General features: G+C 49.3%; 1 protein-coding gene across 1 annotated transcript in view; it reads right to left on the bottom strand.

Annotated features, from left to right (window-relative positions):
• Positions 1-8,690: 8,690 nt before the first annotated feature.
• Positions 8,691-18,879, bottom strand: part of LOC110484395 (uncharacterized) — a 105,554-nt gene continuing 95,365 nt past the window's right edge. Inside the window, 1 exon segment of the mRNA XM_077784468.1 lies at positions 8,691-9,347. Within this exon segment, the coding sequence (XP_077640594.1) occupies positions 8,691-9,347 (657 nt within the window).

An 18,879-nucleotide genomic window follows, 5' to 3' on the forward strand; every position in this document is an offset into this window, starting at 1 on the left:
TGGAGGGTCTTGGGACAGCAGAGATGCCTGGGGACACTGGGGACAGGGTTGGGGACATCAGGAATGGGGTTGGGGACAGCTGGGATACGGCTGGGGACAGCTGGGACGGGGTTGGGGACACCGGGGATGGGGTTTGGGACACTGGGGACAGGACTGGGATCTCCTAAGGGACATCAGGAGCAGAGCTGGGGACATCGGGGGGTGGCCGGTGCCACCAGGATGGGCTCGGTGCCACCCGGGGGTGTCGGTGCCACCCGGGGGTGTCGGTGACGCGTCCCCAATATCCCCACAGGTGCCACCAGGCCCAGCGTGGAGAACATGGCAGGGATGGGCCTGGTGGACATTTGGGGAGGTCTGGGGAGGTTTGGGGACATCTGCGGACATCTGGGGATGTTTGGAGACATTTGGGGAGTTTGGGGACATTTGGGGAGGTTTGGGGATATTTGGGGATATTTGGAGAGTTTGGGGACATTTGGGGAGGTTTGGGGACATTTGGGGAGTCTGGGGACATTGGGGACACCGGTGGGGTTGGTGACACTTGGGGAGTTTGTTCCAGTTTGGATTTTAAGGTTCTTTTTTAAAGCATTGATTAAAAAACCCAAAGCACGAATTTAAAGTCATTAGAGAACCAATTACCCAGCTCCAATTGTTCACTGGATTTTTTTTAAAAAGCAATTTTAAAAAAGTTCTGTTTCCCATTTTATCGATTTTTCAGCAAATCTTCGCTTTTGTCACGGGAGAGAGAGGGGCAAAAAAAGGAGAAAAAAATGGGGGGAAAAAGGAAAAAAAAGGAGATTTCCATTCCCATTATTCCTTCATCTCCACACATCCAAATCAATAGCAGAGAGTTAGCAATGATCAATAGTAGGGAGTTATCAATAATCAATAGTGAGTTATCAATAATCAATAGTGGATTATCAATAATCAATAGCAGTGAGTTATAAAAAATCAATAGCAGATTATCAATAATCAATAGCAGTGAGTTGTCAATAATCAATAGCAGATTATCAATAATCAATAGCAGGGAGTTATCAATGATCAATAGCAGGGAGTTATCAATAATAGCAGATTATCAATAATCAATAGCAGTGAGTTATCAATAATCAATAGCAGTGAGTTATCAATAATCGATAGCAGATTATCAATAATCAATAGCAGGGTGTTATCAATAATCAATAGCAGGGAGTTATCAATAATCAATAGCAGCGCATCATTCAATCGGCATTTTTCACAATATTACAAAGAAATCAATCCAATATTATTTATTGATTATTGATTATTGATAATTGATTATTAATTATTAACCATTACAAATAAATTTATCCGATATCAACTATTGATTATTAATTAATCAACACTAAAAATAAGTTGATCTATTATTAATTATTAAGGATTAATTAATCAATATTACAAAGAAATCTATCCAAAATTAATTATTAATTATTGATTATTAAGAATCAATATTACACATAAATTAATCCTATGTTATTAGTTATTTATTATTAATCAATATTACAAGGAAATCAATCCTATATTATTAATTATTATTAATATTACAAAGTAACAAATCCAATAGTGTTAATCAATGTTAAAAATAAAATAATCCAATATAAATTATAAATTATTAATCAATATCACAAAGGAATCAATCTATATTATTAGATATTAGTAATTATTAATTATTAATCACTCGATATTACAGAAACTTTTATCCACTCTTCATTATTATTTATTATTAATCAATGCTACAGAGGAATCAATCCAATGTCAATTATTTATTATTAATTAATCAATATCACAAATTAATAGTTCCAGTATTAGTTATTAATTATTGATTATTGAGCAATGCCACACAGGAATCGATCCAGCATTAGTTATTGATTATTGATCAGTGTCACACAGGAATCGATCCAGCATTAGTTATTAATTATTGATTATTGATCAGTATCACACAGGAATCGATCCAAAGCTCGTTCCCGTGTAACGTTTCCCGCTCGCCGCGAGCTCTGAAAGCGCCGATCACGGGTCTATAAAATCACAAACTAATCACTAATTACACAAGTTAATTAATAATAAACTAATTATTACACAAGTTAGTTAGTAATAAATAACTAAACAAGTTAATTAGTAATGAAATAATAATTATAATAGCGATGAAATCGGAGCAATAAAAATGTGGACAATGAGAGTCAGGACACCACAAGATGATAAAAAAATGAAGAATTTTGGACACCCAGGAGTTCTTGGGCACTGTGAAAACACCGATCAGTTGTTCTTGAAATGTTAAAAGTTTATTAATAATAAAATAGTTATTAAAAATATAAAATAAAAAATTAAAATAATAAAAATAATAAAATTAAAATACAAAATAAAATCAGAGTTATCAAAATCTGGACAATGACATTTAGGCCACCACAAGGCGATAAAAAGAAAATAATTTTGGATGCCCGGATGTTTTTGGGCACCGTGAAAAATGCCAGTCTGGTTCTTTAAAATATTTTAAAAATTACTGATTCAAACAAGTTAATTAGTAATAGAATAGTTATAAAAATAGCAATAAAGAGGAGTAATAAAAATTTGGACAATGAGGGTCAAAGCACCACGAGATGATAAAAAATGAAGAATTTTGGACATCCAGGAGCTTTTGGGCACTGTGAAAACACAGATCAGTTGTTTCTGAAATTTTAAAAGTTTCTTAGTAATAAAAAAATTATTAAGACATATAAAAATAAAAATAAAATAATAAGAAATAAAATAAAATAAAATTTAAAAATAAAATCAGAGTAATAAAATGTGGATAGCGAGGGTCAGGCACCATGAGACAATAAAAAATTAAGAATTTCAGACATCCAGGAGTTTTTGGGCACTGTGGAAAATAACAATCAGTTGTTTTTTAAATTTTAAAAGTTTATTAGTAATAAAATAGTGAGTAAAAAAAAAAAAGTAAATAAAATCAGAGTAATAAAAATGTGGACAATGAGGATGAGAACACCACAAGATGATAAAAAATGAATTTTGGACATCCAGGAGTTCTTGGGCACTGTGAAAAGCACCACTCGCTGGTTTTTGAAATTTAAAAATTTACTAATTCAAAAAGTTAATTAGTAACAAAATAGTTATAAAAATAGCAATGAAATCGGAGCAATAAGAATCTGGACAATGAGGGTCAGGACGATGACAAGACAATAAAAAGTAAGGAATTTTGGACATCCGGATGTTTTTGGGCACTGTGGAAAACACCAGTCAGTTGGTTTTTAAAATTGTAAAAGTTTATTAGTAATAAAACAGTTATTAAAAACCAGCGATAAAATCAGAGCAATAACAATGTGGACAATGGGGTCAGGACAGTGACAAGACAATAAAAAGCGAGGGATTACGGACGTCCGGATGGTTCGGGCACTGAGCTGCCAAAGCCACGCCTTGAACAAGGAATAACCCAAAAGCAGCAGCCTGTTGCATATTCATCGATCTCATGCATGATGCATCAATCCTGTCCAGCCACAGAGCCCGGAGCAGTGGCAGCCTCTTCTCAATCCCGCGGCGCCCGCAGCGCTGAGCGGGGCACGGAGAGTGAATTTCCTTTAATCAGGGAGCGCTTGTGGCAGCACATTGCTCTGCCTCCCAGCATTTTTCACAGAGGAGCACAGAGGGAAACGAAAGAGAAAACAATTTCTGTTTCTGCTCCTTGTTTTAGTATGTGGAACGTGTTTGCAGAATTGTTTAACAATTTGTTACTCAAATTGTTGTGGGGTGGTTGCTGGGTTGGGTTCTGGTGAGGATCGTTTGAGCCTGGGGCCAATCCAACCCACCTGGGGCTGGAATCTCAGAGAGGGTCACGAGTTGTGAGGAGTTACATTTGGGAGTTAGAAAAAGCGGGCTTGTAGTTTTAGTGTCTCCTTTAAACAGTATATTAATAGAAAAAGCAGGTTAGTAGTTTTAGTGTCTCCTTTAAATAGAATATTAATAGAAAAAGCAGGTTTGTAGTTTTAGTGTCTCCTTTAAACAGTATATTAATAGAAAAAGCAGGTTTGTAGTTTTAGTATCTCCTTTAAACAGTATATTAATGTATATTAGTATAGTTCTAATAAAGAAACTGTTATAAATTGTGACACGGCAATTTGAAGTGTCTTAATTCAATAAAGCAATTTTATTTAAAATAGCAAGCGAGTAAGGCAGGCAAAGCACAGCGCTGGGCGGCCGGGGAGTCTCCTGCTCCACCAACGGCGCGCAAAAATGTTCTGTCCCAACCTTCCTTTTATCCCCCCCCTTCTCCTTGCAGGCGTGACTCTCCAGATGTAGTCTGAGTCTGGTCGTTGTGATAGCTTCTAAGTCTCTTCTTTTGAGATACAGCAAGCAGACCAGATATACACACCCAGGACTCTAATCTCAACCTCCTTATCACCTTGTAAGCAAATAAGCATTTCAAAGACACACTAGTACATTCTTATGCAAACCAAGGTAAGCGAGTATATCACAGTGAACAAATTATTTTCCACTTATCTTAGAAACCATTCATCCTTCTGAGCTGGAGTCAGGCATCGTCATTTCTTCCCCCCGGCTTGCCTGCATTTACAATAAGCTGTAAATTCTTTTTCTCTGGAAGATTTCGGTGTCCTGTGGCTGCCGTCCCGGTGCAAGTACCTCATTCCTTTTTCCCAAACACAGAGTTTCTATTTTAACCACAAAAACTCCGTTTTAACCACAAATCTACATTTACCCTACCATTAAAATGTTAATACAGCACTACTAATCAATGTAACATAATGCAAATCCTATTCAATTTAATACTTGCAAAAAGCCAATCATAAAATATGTATTTTTCACAGAGGACATCCCGAGGCTGCTGCAGGGACAGCGATGTCACCGCTGTGACGTTGTCAGGGACGGTGACATCATCAGGGACATCGCTGCTGTCACTTCTCCCCTCTCCCCAAACCACACTGGATTTGAGACGAATTCGGGGAATTTTCATTGCAATTGTCCCAAATGCTGATGGGAGTTCCTGGGGTGACGTCACTGGGGACACTTGGGGACATTCTGAGGACGCTCTGGGGACACTGATGGGGGTGGCGGTGGGCCAGGGGCTGAATGAGTCCCTCGGTGCCTTGCAGCAGAGCCGGGTTATAAATGACAATAGAATAATCAGCTTTTGAAATTCTGTATTGCCTTCTGCACGTTGTTATTGATCACAAGGATTTTGCTGTGGTACTTGATAGTGATTTTGATTACTGATAATTCCTTGCAGCTGCTCGCTGGTAAAATAAAATCGATCCGTTTATGTGTGCAGTGTATAACAAATTTACTGCTAGAGTAATAAACAGATATTATATCATAGGCCTTAAGAGATTAAAAATAGATAAACATTAAATAGATCAGTAACAAATACTGAAATAGAGACTATGCAATGTTAAAATGCTTCTCTGTGACTGACTGTCCTAGGTTGTAAGATAAGCTTGTATTCTATTTGCCATCTGTTGAAGGCAAACCTGTTGGACAGGTTTTGTTATCTTTTCCAAGAACCGGTTTTGCTCCTAAGAGGTAATGGTTTGTTAGTGGGCCATTGACTGATTCAATGCAGGGCTGGTAAATGTAACACCGTGAGGGGTCCCACCCAGAGGGGGAAGCCAAGCACTCTATTATTGTTTAAAGGGGTAGCTTTTTGGGGAGAGGAGGCAGCTCTGTGGGCGGGACTCCGAGAGAAGCAGCTCGCTCTCTCTCTTCGCGGGATTCCCAGAGAAGCAGCTCTCTCTCTCTCTTCTTCGCGGGATCTCGCAGCGAAGCAGCCGGCGCGCGCTGAGGCGACGGCGGCGGAGCTCGGAGGCAGCCCCGGCGCAGAGGAAGACCGGCCCCACTGCCACCAGATCTTCAGAGGAAAACTATACCCTTCTAAAGATCACCATTGCAGCTGCAATTCATCAACCACTGCAAGAGGAGCAATCAGCCCAGCAGGACTGCTACTGGCACCCCGACTCCTCAGGTTCTGGACTTTTTCACTGGTTTTGTTTGTACCGATTGCATTTGCCTTTTTAAATTGTTGTCTAGTTTTCTCCTAGTAAAGAATTGTTACTCCCATTCCCATATCTTTGCCTGAGAGCCTTTTGATTTAAAACTCCTAGTAATTCAGAGGGAGGGGGTTTACCTTCTCCATTGCAGAGGAGGCTTTAGCCCTCCTTCGCAGATTCCTCTCTTGTCGAACTTAGACACTGACTCAGGTGTAAAACAATTCGGTGTTTCTCACATCTGCGGACCAGCCTCACCAGGTGATACCAGTGACACAAAGCTCAGAAGAATTTATGAATTTATCAGGGGGCCTGAAAGAACAGGGTGGAACCATGAGAAGAAATCAAAAACATCGACTTAATCTACAGAATGTCCTGCAGACAAGTCAGAGGTGAGACCCAAACACGAGTTCCTGGGAGACCCAAACCTCCCGGGAGTGTTTGAATAATGTCAAAACTCAGGAGTGTGTTCGTGGCCCTGCAGTGGAACCGGATCCGGAGAACGAAGGGTTAAGTTGAGGGCGAGTTCTTTGGCCAGCCCCAAAACCCTTTTTTATCCCTGATTAAACTTTGTTTAGTAATCCCTTAGTGAACTTTGTTTTTCACACCCGGCTGGGATTTGGGGGGGCCGGGGGGGTCCCTGGACAGCCCCCGCTGCTGAGCACTGACCCCCCCTCACCGAGCACCGGGACCCCCCAAAAACCGCACCCGCACCCCTTCAGTGCCCCCGACCCCCCTGAGCACCGGGCCCGGACCCCCTTTGTGCCCCCCACCCATCACGGGGGTTCCGCCCCCTCCCCTTTGACCCCCCAGAGCCGCGGGACCCCCGGGAACAGCGCCGGGACCGGGGGGGCCCAGGGATGTGAGAATTGGATTCGTAAAGGATTCCCAAATCCTGGCAGAAAGCTCACACTGCCTTGGACTTGTCCATGCAAACTCTGAGATTTTATTGTGCCAGCGAGCAGCTGCAAGGAATTATCAATAATCAATATCAGTATGAGCACCTGAGCAAAATGCTGGGGGTCAATAGGAACCTGCAAAAGGCAACAGAGAAATGCCAAACCCAACAGAAAAAGCAGAAAAATGCAAAAGGCAACAAGGGAATGCAAAAGCCTTCTGAGTCCTCTCAGAATGTCCCCAGGTGCGGCTGGTAACGTCATCCCAGAAACTCCCATCAGCATGTGGGACAATGCCCATGAAAATTCCCAGAAAATTCTCCGAATTGGTCTCATATCCCGCGCGAGGAGGGGACTGGTGACGCCAGCGCTGTCCACCAGGATGTCACTGTCCCTGATGGCATCAGAGCGGTGCCATCGCTGCAGCAGCCTGGGGAGATCCTCCACGGCTTTTTGGCACCGCTGGGCCAGGGCGCGCCTGCTGGGCCACCGGGGCCGCTGGAGCCACCACAGGGACTCAAGAGGAGGTCGTGGATGTCCCCAAGTGTCCCCAGCAGGTGATCCTTGCCCAGGCAGGCACTGGCATCCCACAGCTGCTCAAACTCGGCCACTTCAGCCACCAAGGCCTCAGGGACATCGGGGGACGCCTTCTTTGTCCCCTCCAGGATGGCCTCGATGTCCCCGAGCCAGCGCTGCAGCTCCTCGGGGAACCACCTGCCTCCTTCACACTCTTCCACCAAGCGCTCCAGCGGCCCCAGGGCCACCTGTGCCCAATGTCCCCTTCTGGTGGCCACCATGGCTTGGCTGCTGGCCACCACGGCCTCTCCCACGGCCTCGTTGGTGGCCGCAGCCACCTGGGCCTTGTGCTGGCCCTGCCAAGGCCCTCTTTTCCCTGCCCAGGGCCACCTTCAGCTGCTGGGCTGTGGCCACCAGGCTGCTCCCAGCTGTCCTCCTGCGGGTGGCCACGTTCTGCAGGTCCCCGGCCTGGATGGCAGCGATGGCCGCGTCCCAGCGGGCGTCGCGGAGCTCGGTGGCATCCCAGGCCAGCAGGGCCCGGCTGTCCTCGAGCCTGACCACCAACTCCTGCCAGGCCCAGGCCGCAGCTCTCACATCGGCCCAGGTGGCCCCTGGGGTGGCCCCAAGCACGGCCAGGGCCTGGCCCAGAGAGGGGACACCACGGTGGCCCAGGGAGGTGACATCGCCCTGCTCCAGGGTCTCACGGAGACTCCAGGTGAAGTTCCTCAGGTTCCCGTGCAGGGACTCTGGGGACATGAGCTGCTGCTCGTCCCTCTGTAACCCGGTCACAGTGGCTGCCACCTCACCCAGGGTGGCCACCACATTCACCAGTGACTCCAGCTGGTACAGGGACACCTGGGGAGGGGACAGGGGAGGTGTCAGGGACCTGGTGGCACTTGTGGCCTCCTGCGGTGGTCCCTGTGTCCTCCCAGGGTCCCCTTTGTCCCCTCCTGAGGGCTCTGATGTCCCCTCTGTCCCTTTGTCACCCCCTCATCCCCTCTGTCACACCCCTGCCACCCCCCACTGTCCGCTCTTCTTGCCCAGGGAGACTTAAACTGTGTCTGTGTCTCCCACAGTTTCTGCTCAGTCAGGCCTCAGATATCGGGCCCCTTTATCAGCTCCATTGCTTTTCTCTCTGTTTTATTCTCCATACGGGGGCACCAGGGCTCTGCCCAACGGGAGTCACTGGGGATCATCCAGCCCGGATCCTCCCATGGGGGATGGAGCTGCAGCAGCGCACCAAGCTCTTCCCTCACTCAGGGCACTCACAGGGCTTCCCTTAGTGGTGCCTCCGTTGGTGTTTGGTCAAGGTTGATCTCTGTGAGAAGCTCTTCCCACACTTCCCACACTCGTAGGGCCTCTCCCCGGTGTGGATGCGCCGGTGCACGGTGAGGTCGGAGTTGTGCTTGAAGCCCTTCCCGCAGTCGGGGCAGCGGTAGGGCCTCTCCTCTGTGTGACTCCGCTCATGTCTGAGGACATCGGAGCTGGTCCGAAACCTCTTCCCACACTGGGGACACTCGTAGGGCCTCTCCCCAGTGTGGATGCGCTGGTGTGTTCTCAGGTCTGAGCTCCACCCATAGCTCTTCCCACATTCCAAGCACTCGTAGGGCCGTTCCCCATTGTGGATAACCTGGTGCTGGATCAGGCCAGACATGTCTTTGAAGCCCTTCCCACACTTCCCACACTCGTAGGGCCTCTCCCCGGTGTGGATGCGCCGGTGCACGGTGAGGCTGGAGTTGCGGTTGAAGCCCTTCCCACAGTCAGGGCAGCGGAAGGGCCTCTCCTCTGTGTGAATCCGCTCATGTCTGAGGAGATGGGAGCTTCTCTGAAACCTCTTCCCACACTCCCCACACTCGTAGGGCCGTTCCCCAGTGTGGATCCTCTGGTGCTGGATCAGGCTGGATCTCCAGCTGAAACCCTTCCCACATTCCAAGCACTTGTGGGGCTTCTCCCTGCCATGAGGCTTCTCCACCAGCTCCGAGCTCCGCCTGGATCTCCGCCCGCCTTCCTGGCTCAGGGGGCTCTTTCCTCCCCGCAGCTCCCTGAGCTGGGTTTGCAGCTCCTCCTCCTGCAGCATCTCCGGGGCTTTTCCTCCTCTTCCATCCAGCCACACCCTGGAAATGACAAATCCTGGTTTGGGGAAAGAACAAGAGGAGAGCACCTTGGAATGCAGGTTCCACCTTGCCCAAGTTCATCTCAGGAAGTCATTGGGAATCTTGTGTCTGTAAGTACCACCAAAACACCAAGATTCAGCCCAAACACACCACAAACTTCAAGACACAGATGAAAAACTCCCCAAACATCACAAGTCAGCAAAACCTCCTCCAAAACATAAAGATTCAGCTGCCACATAAAACCAAAGCACCAACATTTAACCCAAGAAAGCTCAGAAACACCAAGATTCACCCCCTGAAAATCGTGGATCCCCCTCCACAGTCACCTGCTGCATGTGGGGGGAGCACCGCTCCTGGGGCTGGGGGGAGGCTGCAGACACAGGGAGGGGTGGAACCTTCTGCTGCTTCCTCTTTCTGCTCCTCCTCCTCCTCCTCCTCCTCCTCCTCGTCACTCCTCATTCTCACACGCCTCTTCCTCCTGCTATTCCTCCTTCTCCTGCACAATCCCATCTTCTGCCACCTGCATCCTTTGACCATTCTGTTCCTCCACCCTGCTTCTCCTTCCCTTCTCCTCCTGCCCCCAGGCCCAGCACCCACTGCCGGCTCCCTCTTCCCCCCAGACCCACAGCATCCCAGCGCAGGGGCAGGGATGGAGCTGGGGCAGGTCGGGCTGGGGCAGCGCTGGGCTCTCGGCCGCTCCCGCCCGCACTCGGTCCCCACTGCAGCCGCTCCCGCCAGGACAGCGCGGGGGGCCCGGCCTTGGCGCTGCCCCACTCCCACCTCCCCAAATTCCCCTCGCGGGGCCATGGGGCCGAGGGGGGGCGCAGGTGGGTCCAGGTGGGGAACGCGGGGAGCTGCGAGTCTGCCTGGCAACTGGTGAGTCATCAGCGCCGCGGGCTCTGATTGGCTGAGCTCTGCCCGAGCCCTGGGGCTGCAGCACAGAGGGGACACCCTGCTCCAGGGGGGATGTCCCACAAACGGGGGACCCCATGGGAGGAACCACAGGAAAGTGTCTTTACAAACAGATGCTCTAAAGCTGCTCAGAGATAGGGCCAGGGACCTGTACATAAGGAAATGACAGCAGACACAATCTGTCTCAGAAAATGTTATTAACTGATGACACAGACTGCTCCTCAGCCAAGGTCCTGCTCAGAAGTTCCAGAAGAAAAACAAAGACTTAACAGAGCCATGAATATCATTTGCTATATAAAAACAGGGAGCATATTATGGGAGTATGTAGTAGGTGGATTGGGAAGTCTGTACCTCTCAAGTACTTCAGTCAATGCGGAAAGGGAGAGGAAGATGTGGCCAGGAGAATTAGCATGAAAAGGAGGCTGTGTCCTCCAACACTGTCCAGAGCGGCGGGCAGGGAGTGCAGCTGAAGGTGCCTCACCCACTTTGGGTGATCGGCTCCCTTGGCTGGTGGCGGCACCGGGGATTGATTGGGGACCCGGGAGTGACCAGGAGACAGACGAGTGACACATCAGGGGGTCTGTGAAGAGTCAGCAGGGAGAGAGCACTGAAAATCTCATCAGTGAGTGCCCTGGGATCCTCGGGGATTGAACATGGCAGGGCACCCATGGAGGGGAGAAAAGGGAAAGCCAGGGAGGGTCCTGGCCAAAGGGATGATGATCCCAAAATATCTCTGAAGGGTCCCTTGGGAGAATGCTGAGGTAGTTTGCACATTCCCCCAGAGGTAATTAAGGACATGGACACCCAGGGAGGAAATAAGGGAAATTGAGAAGGCATTTGGAAAACAAGGGAATGGAGGGTGTTGGTGTGCTGGGAAGGGATCAGGTGAAGGGGAGTGTGCAGCAATATCATTACAGCAAGAGGCAGCAGGAGGAATCTATGTGGTAATAAAAAGGATGACGGAAAAGAGGAGAAGGAGAAAAATACTCAGGATTGGGATGATTTTCAGCAGGGTCTTATCCTCACATTTGCCAGCTGATCCAGATCCTTTCCATCCCCGGTTTCCAGGAGAGGAAAAGCAGGAGGTCAGGATGCCAGGGGTTTCTCTGCGCTGGCAGCGGCAGCACCGGGCGCAGAGGTGCGGCACCGGGAGCACGGGCTGGGGCCTGTGGGGAGCTGCGGGGCCGGGCCGGGGCTGTGGGGCAGCCGGGGCTCAGCACCGGGCGCTGCCTGACCCCACCAGCCCCGGGCAGGGCCGGCAGTGGCCCCCGGCCCCCAGGAGGCTGCGGGACGCCCCGGCCGCTGCCCGGCCCCGGGGAGCTGCCGGCCCTGCCCGCCGGGGGGGCCGCCTTTGGACACTGCGGCAGGACAGGCACCGGCTCTGCCACACGGGCTGGGCAGGGACCCTGAGCACAACGGGGAACACAAAGGAACAGCTGGGAAATGCAGAGTGCACATGGAAGGATCAGGATTTGCTGTTCAGGATTTGCTTTGGGTCCCTGCAGAAAGGAAAGGTTTTGCAGAAAGCTCAGCAGCTCTCAGAGGATGAGCACCCACAGGCAGTGACCGGGGCTGCAGGAGTGGCACAAGAAGCCCTGCAGCACTTGGGCACAAAGGCACAGCAGCTGAAGGCAAGAAGGGATGAGCAAAAGGCCAAGCTGAAGGCAAAGGCCACGGCAGAGTTCCCACAGCCCCTGAGGGATCAACCCCAGGGCCCAAGGGGGCCCCAGCACCCAGGGCATGACGGGGTCGGCCACAAGCACCTGGCAGAGGCATTGCCCTCCTGGCCAGGGCAGAGCCCACCCAAACAGCCCCTGGGAAGGAGTCAGGGCTCCAGCTGCAGCCCACAAGGACACTGCAAGCACAGACAGCAGCACCCTCAGCAGGAGCAAGTCCACCCCTGCATGGACATGGATTGTCAGGGCTCTCTGAGCTCCCATCCCACCGGGGACCCACCACACTGGAGCCCTGGAGAACATTCAGGCTGGGTCTGCATCCAGAGGAGGCCTCTCCTGATGGACACAGGGGCCTCTCCATCCACTCTGAATCTTACACCTAAGGGGGGAAAATTGTAAAGAAGTGTTTTCATTATTAAGGGAATACATGGGAAACCTGAGCTGGTATAATTTTTCAATCATTAGGAGCTGTGGGAAATAGGTTTGAAATAAACTAATTTCTTTTTCTTCCTACTGTGATTGTTATTAACTAGGAAGGAATCTGATGGTGGCATTGTAATATTGTAAAAAGTGATACAGAGGCTATTGCTGCTGTACCTTTGTGTCAAATGTCTGGCAAGGCCTATGCTGAAGGGAACCCAGAGGTGTGGGCAGCCCCAGAGGGAAAATTTGATGTGGAACCTCTCCAAACTACTTGGAAGCAACCAGGACAAGTGGTGTCTAAAAGCAACACCCTGTTCCAGGGCAGGGAAGGAAGGGCTCACAGCCTGGTATGGAGCCCTGCTAAAGGCAGGGCTTTTGGAGCCAGGGATGTCTCCCTACAGCACTCCTATCCTGCCAGTCAGGGAATCCGATGGCTCCAATGAGGAGGACAAGAACAAGTGGTAGACAAACCCTCTGTGAAATGGCTGAATTTCCTGTCTAAAACTCATCTTTTAGTTTTTGAAATTAAAAAAAGGCAAATGACGGAGAAAAAGGTTAAATATTTGGGACATATTGGGACTCAAGATTCCTGGTGGATTGACCCAGAGAGGGTCTGGGCAATCACAGAAGTAACATTTCCCAGTACCAAAAAGGAGCTGGACAATTCTGAGGATAAATAGGAATTACACAACATGGATTAAGGATTCTCTGTTCCAATCAGAACCTTGTAGGACTTTTTAACCCCACACAGCCTCCATGCTGTGGTAGTGACAGGAGAAAGAGAGCAAAACCTGAGAAAATGAACAACCAAAAATATCAATGCCTCAGCTGGGGCTCTTCCAGACTCAGAAAAGAAATTGGAATTGTAGGTGAATGTTCAACAGGGCCATGCCAAAGGAATCCTTGGGCCAAAATGTTTCACCCAGTGGCCAGAGTGGCCTCATAGGCTGCAGAATTGTGCAGCCACAGCTTCAATGGGAACCGAGGCCCAAAACCTGATGACAACAGGATCTCCGACTGTTCCAGTCTGCCATCAAGTTCAAGCTTTGATAACCAAAAGAGCCTCGCAATGGATGAGCAGTGCTCGGTTATTACAGTGTGAAACTTGTGCAGTGGCACAGAAGGATTCAGAACTGAGGACAGGGGAAGGGTTTAACCCAGCCTCCTGTTTGAACAGCCCACAGAGGGGCTGGGAAGAAACCCAGCACTGCATTCAAGGGACACAGCTCCAGACCCAGCCTGGGGGAGGTTCAGGAGACATTCCCTGGCCTGAGGCAGAAAATGTGTTTGTGGATGGCTCTTCAAGGGCAGCAGAAGGGAGAAGAGTTCCAAGACACGCTGTTATTGAGGAAAGGGAATCAGACAAAGCGCAGGTTACCCCCATGGTCAGCTCAACCGGCACAGCTGTGTGTGCTTGTAAGAGCCTGGCACTGAAATGCCCTGAGCAGGAAGGCTTCAATATCTTCTGGTGACACCATCTCACCTAACAGGGGGGCAAAAGCAAATCTGATTGCTCAGCAACCACTGGATCACTTAATAAGGCATCTCTAAAAGAAGTAATTTCTATAAAAGGGATTGCGGAAGCAACAGATTCAAAGAGCAGCACTCATTTTACAGGAAATATCCTCCAGGGGCTTATGGCAGCTTTAGGAATACAATGGGACCTCTTCACCCAGAGCTCAGGCTGGGTACAAAGAATGAATGGGGAAAGAAAGAAACACCTTTGGAAGCTGGGGATAGAAACCAAGATGCCATGGGTACGGCTTTTGCCATTGGCTTGGGCAAGAAGAAGAGCCAGACCTAGGGCAGATATTCAGTTATTTCCCCTTGGAATTGACCTTGTGAATTCCTTACCCTGGGAATTCTCCACCCAGTGCAGGGTGGAGATAAGGGATGCACATTTAAAGCAGTCTGTGGCCAGAATCCTGTCTCTGGTACAATCTCTCCCCCAGGAAGCTGGGCTGGCACAGAGCCTGCCTTGGCACTTTGCTGTTGCCAGCATCCAAGCAGGACATGGGCTCTGCCTAAGGAGTGCAAAGCAGCACCACTGGTGGCCAAGTGGCGTGGCCCATGCCAAGGGGCCCCGAGGCCAGAAACAGCCGCCAGCACAGCTGAACACGGGGGGACCCCTCAGCCTGGGCTCCAGGTCTCTGCAGCCCCGGAGATTTGCACTTCCCGCCTGCAGCAGGAGGATGGGAGGCCCCCCTGAGCCTGCACTGAAGGCAGCGCAGCAGCAGCCAGGGCTCCACAGCGGGGCAAGGCCCTGGGCCTGCCCACACCTCCTCTGCTGAAATCCTCGGCCTGGCCACCCTCCTTGGGCAGCTCCAGCCACCGGGGCCAGCCCTTGCTGCCACTGCTGCAGCTTCAGTGCTCGCTGGGCCTGCACTGCCACAGCTGCTGGGGAGACACCGGGACAATTCCACTCTGGCTCTCACTCACACTCACACACTGCCCTGCCTGCCAGTGCATCCATGGAAAATAGACCAGCTCATAGACTTGAACATTGTTAACCTTTGATTTCTCTACTCAGGCTTGCTTTGCCTTGGCCTTGGGGAAACAAATGTTAAAGGTTTTGTGAAAGGATGTTACACCACTCAGTGGAGATGAGTTTAACATCTCAACACACTGGGAAGGCCCAAAAGAGACCCACAAAGACAACGACCAGCAGCAAAACATCAACCCCAGCAGCAAACAGCAACCAACACCTACACCAGACACTGCCCCTGGCAGGGCTGCAGACACCTGGTCTGCAAAAGGCTGAGAAGGAAATCCAGCACTTCCCACCTCATTAACAGCACAAGCAAAGAAATCCAGGCCCAATAGGAAACCAAATACTAAAAACTGCACAACTTGAAACTACAGAACATTAAACCAATCGATTTAGAGTCGTTCAGACTGTATCAAGTTTGGGAAAAATCAACTAAAACCCATGTGTCATGCAACGATTTTCTCTGCACACCTGGGCTATGTGGGGATGGAATGATTTCTGCTGCACATCCTGGCCAGAATCAAGGAATGCCTTGACTCTAACACTAAACATATTGGTGGAGTTTTTCTTTTTCCTGCAGTTTCAGTGCAAAGTTTAGAGCCTTGGAGTATTTTTTGTATTACTCCTATTTCTATGTTGCCAGTTAGGTTTGGGTCAGGGATGTGAGAATGAGTTTTTACTTTGAAGAGAAGTAGAAACAACTGAATTGCCTTGGAATTTTTTTGTGTATGCTTGTGCATACCTCTTAGAGATACCAAAATTTTGGTCCTGGCTTTTTAATACTCACCTTTAGGCTGCATTTTTGTGAAAAATGCGTATTTATGATTGGCTTTTTGCAAATGTTACAATGAATATTATATGTGTCATGTTAGAAAGTTATGCTGTATTAATTCCCTTACATATTGTGTTAAGTGTAGTTTTAGGTTACAACATTATGTTAAAATAGAGATTATGTATGTGGGGGGAGTTTTCTTTTTAGGAATGAGATGCTCCCTTCGAAGAACACCTAAATCTTCCAAAGGAGAGGAATTTATGGCTTCTGATCAGGAGAAGCTAATTTCTTCAGGCCTTGCTCAGACTTGAAGACGCCAGGGGATTAAAGGGAACAGTTGACATACAACAGTTTCTTGTTTAGAACAGAATGTACGCATAACCATGAAGGATGTATGAATATGCAACAAGTGTCTTGGTTTAAGGGTGATTCCTTTGTTCACAAGTCATGCTTTTCTTGACTTAGTGTCCGAGAGCATCCGGATGTCCATAATTCTTTGCTTTTTATTGTCTTGTAATTGTCCTAAATCTAAACTTTATTACTCTAATTGTATTATTATTTTTATAACCATTTTATTACTATTAAACTTTTAAAATTTTAATAACCAAGTGATTGGCGTTTTTCACAATTTTGGTAGCAGAGGATTGTTGCTAACACCTCTCTGCCGGTCCTTAGGAGACTCAGTGAAGAGACGCATCCTGCCCTGGTTGGGCAGCTTCGCTCTGTTCCCCTGGTGTGTGACTGACAGACAGACACAGGTTTTGATCCAGGGACAAAAGGAGACAATAAAACAAAGAAAAGGGAAAGGATTCCCTAAACCCACGGTAATTAGCCCCTAAGATTAATGTGTACATGAAGAACAAAGACCTAAGGAAAGAGGATAGGTGAGTATTTGTTGGGATGGGGTGGATAAGGGGGGAATGAATGTGTGTGAATGAGAGGTGAGCTGGTTATCCCAGACTTGCCAAATGAGAGCGGAGTCTCCCATGCTGCCTTTCCGTCTTTTTCGCGAGAAAAGCGGCCAGTAAAGAGACGAGGCATGTGAAAACAAGAGTGAGAGAAACCCCCCTGGGGAAACTGGGACTGGGTCTCCGGGAAGAAGTGGGACACCTTGGTGGGGGGGGATAGAAAATTTTAAAAAAATAAAAGGGTAAAAAAGAGAGGGTCTTCCTTGGAGGGTCATTAATTTGCTCAGTTTAGAGATTAATATCCTGAGAGCACTCAGGGTTGCTGGGTTGAGGGATTAACATCCTAAGAGCACTCAGGGTTGCCGGATCGAAGGATATCCAAGAGAATCTGGGGTTGTGGCTGGATTGAGGGATATCCAAGAACACTGGAACTGGCCAGTAACACCTAAAAGTGTAATAGGTGTGTTAAAATTCTGCAGAATCACCGGACATCCAGGATTAATAGACATCCAGGATGAAACCTGCTGGGTTGATGGATAAGGGTTACAGTCCAAGAGCACTCAGAATAAATGTAGATATGTAGATATGCAATATAAATTGTTTGAAAGTAAAAGGTACCTTGTTGTTGAACGTGAGAGTGAGTGAAAAATAAGAGTGTGCGTGAGCAAATGAAAAGTACATATAACACTATTGTGAAGTCAAGAAGTATGAATGAACAGGCTTGAGGGTGTCAATGTGTGTGAGAGTGAGAGATAAAGGTGAGTAAATGTAGATGAATGGAAGTATATGTAATGTAGATTGTTTATTTTCATCTCTACTTTATTTCCTTGAAGGAAGGTGGATGATTTTGAATGAGATTGTGTTAAATGATATTGTGAGAAAAAGGACTTTTTGTGTAGTTGAATGAGGGTGGTAATTCAGGTTGTTAGAGAAAGTGGGAAACAAAGGCATGGAATGACTAGGTAAGATTTTGGAAAATGGGACTAAAAACGTGTAAAAAAGAAGACAAAGGGAAAGAAAAGGGAGGGGAACAAGAGGGGAAAAGAGGGAAAGGAGTGGGATCCTTCACAGGTTTTGCCCCCTCCGCCCCTGTTCACGCCCGCTTCGGCCCCGCCTGCCCCGGTGCCGGCGCCTGTCCCGGCTCCCGGCTCGCCGCCCGCTCCTGCCCCGCTCCCGTCCCAGGCGCGGGTTCGCTGCTCTCAGCGGCTGCTCCTGCCCCGGTTCCCGTCCCGGCTGTGAGCCCACCGCCCACAGCGGCCGCTCTGCCGGTCCCGCCCGCCGCAGCGCTCCCGGTCCCGCCCCGCCGCCCGCAGCCGCTGTGCCCGGCCCCGTCCCGCTGCTCGCGGCTGCCCGGCCGGCCCCGGCCCCGGCCCGCCCGGCTGCTCCGCCCGCCGGGCTCCCGGCGCTCCCGCCCGGCCCATCCCGGGGCTCCTCCCGCGGCTGATTTCTCTGCCCCAGCCCCGGCGACTCTGCCCGTCCCGGCTGCGCTGGGCACCGCCGCTGCTGCTTTGCCTCTGCCGGGAGCACCGGCCCAGCCGCCCCTAACCGCGGGCGGGCCGATCCCGCTCCCGGCTGGTGCCCCCGGCACTGCCCCTCCTGCGGCGGCTCCGGCAGCACACCCTGCCCGGGCTCCGCCTTCGGAGGACCAGGGCTGGGCGCTGGGCCCTGCCCTCAGCCCCTTCCTGCCCGGAGCTCCGCTCCCCGGGAACCGCAGCCCCAGCTCCGAGAAACTCTTTCTGTCTGGAGGACGCCCCTTACAGGAACACAGGGAGTTCAGTTAGGAGGCAACATTCTCCGGACTCTTCCTCACAGCACGGGAGAAAGGCTATAGAAAGAGACTGGGCTAAAGGCATGGATCTATTTCCACTAAGAGAGGTCCCGATGGGAGGGCGTGGAGCCGGCTTTGTGAATGCTCCTTTGACTTCTTCTGGGGTCAGGAATTTTAAAAAGGAAATCAAAGGGATTTTGGAGGATCTCATAAGCACTGCTGAACAATTAGACCAATTTTTAGGTTCAAACATTTATATTTGGGAAGAAATGTGGTCCATAATAAAGATACTATTTTCTTAAGAAGAAAGGCAAATGATCAGAATTGCAGGCATAAAAGTCTGGACTAAAGAAAATTCACAGGGCCCCCCGAGGAGGGCAAATGCCAACCACACCTCCTGAGTGGGG

The sequence above is a fragment of the Lonchura striata genome, chromosome 6 (assembly GCF_046129695.1).
Source record: "Lonchura striata isolate bLonStr1 chromosome 6, bLonStr1.mat, whole genome shotgun sequence".
Classification (NCBI taxonomy): domain Eukaryota; kingdom Metazoa; phylum Chordata; class Aves; order Passeriformes; family Estrildidae; genus Lonchura; species Lonchura striata.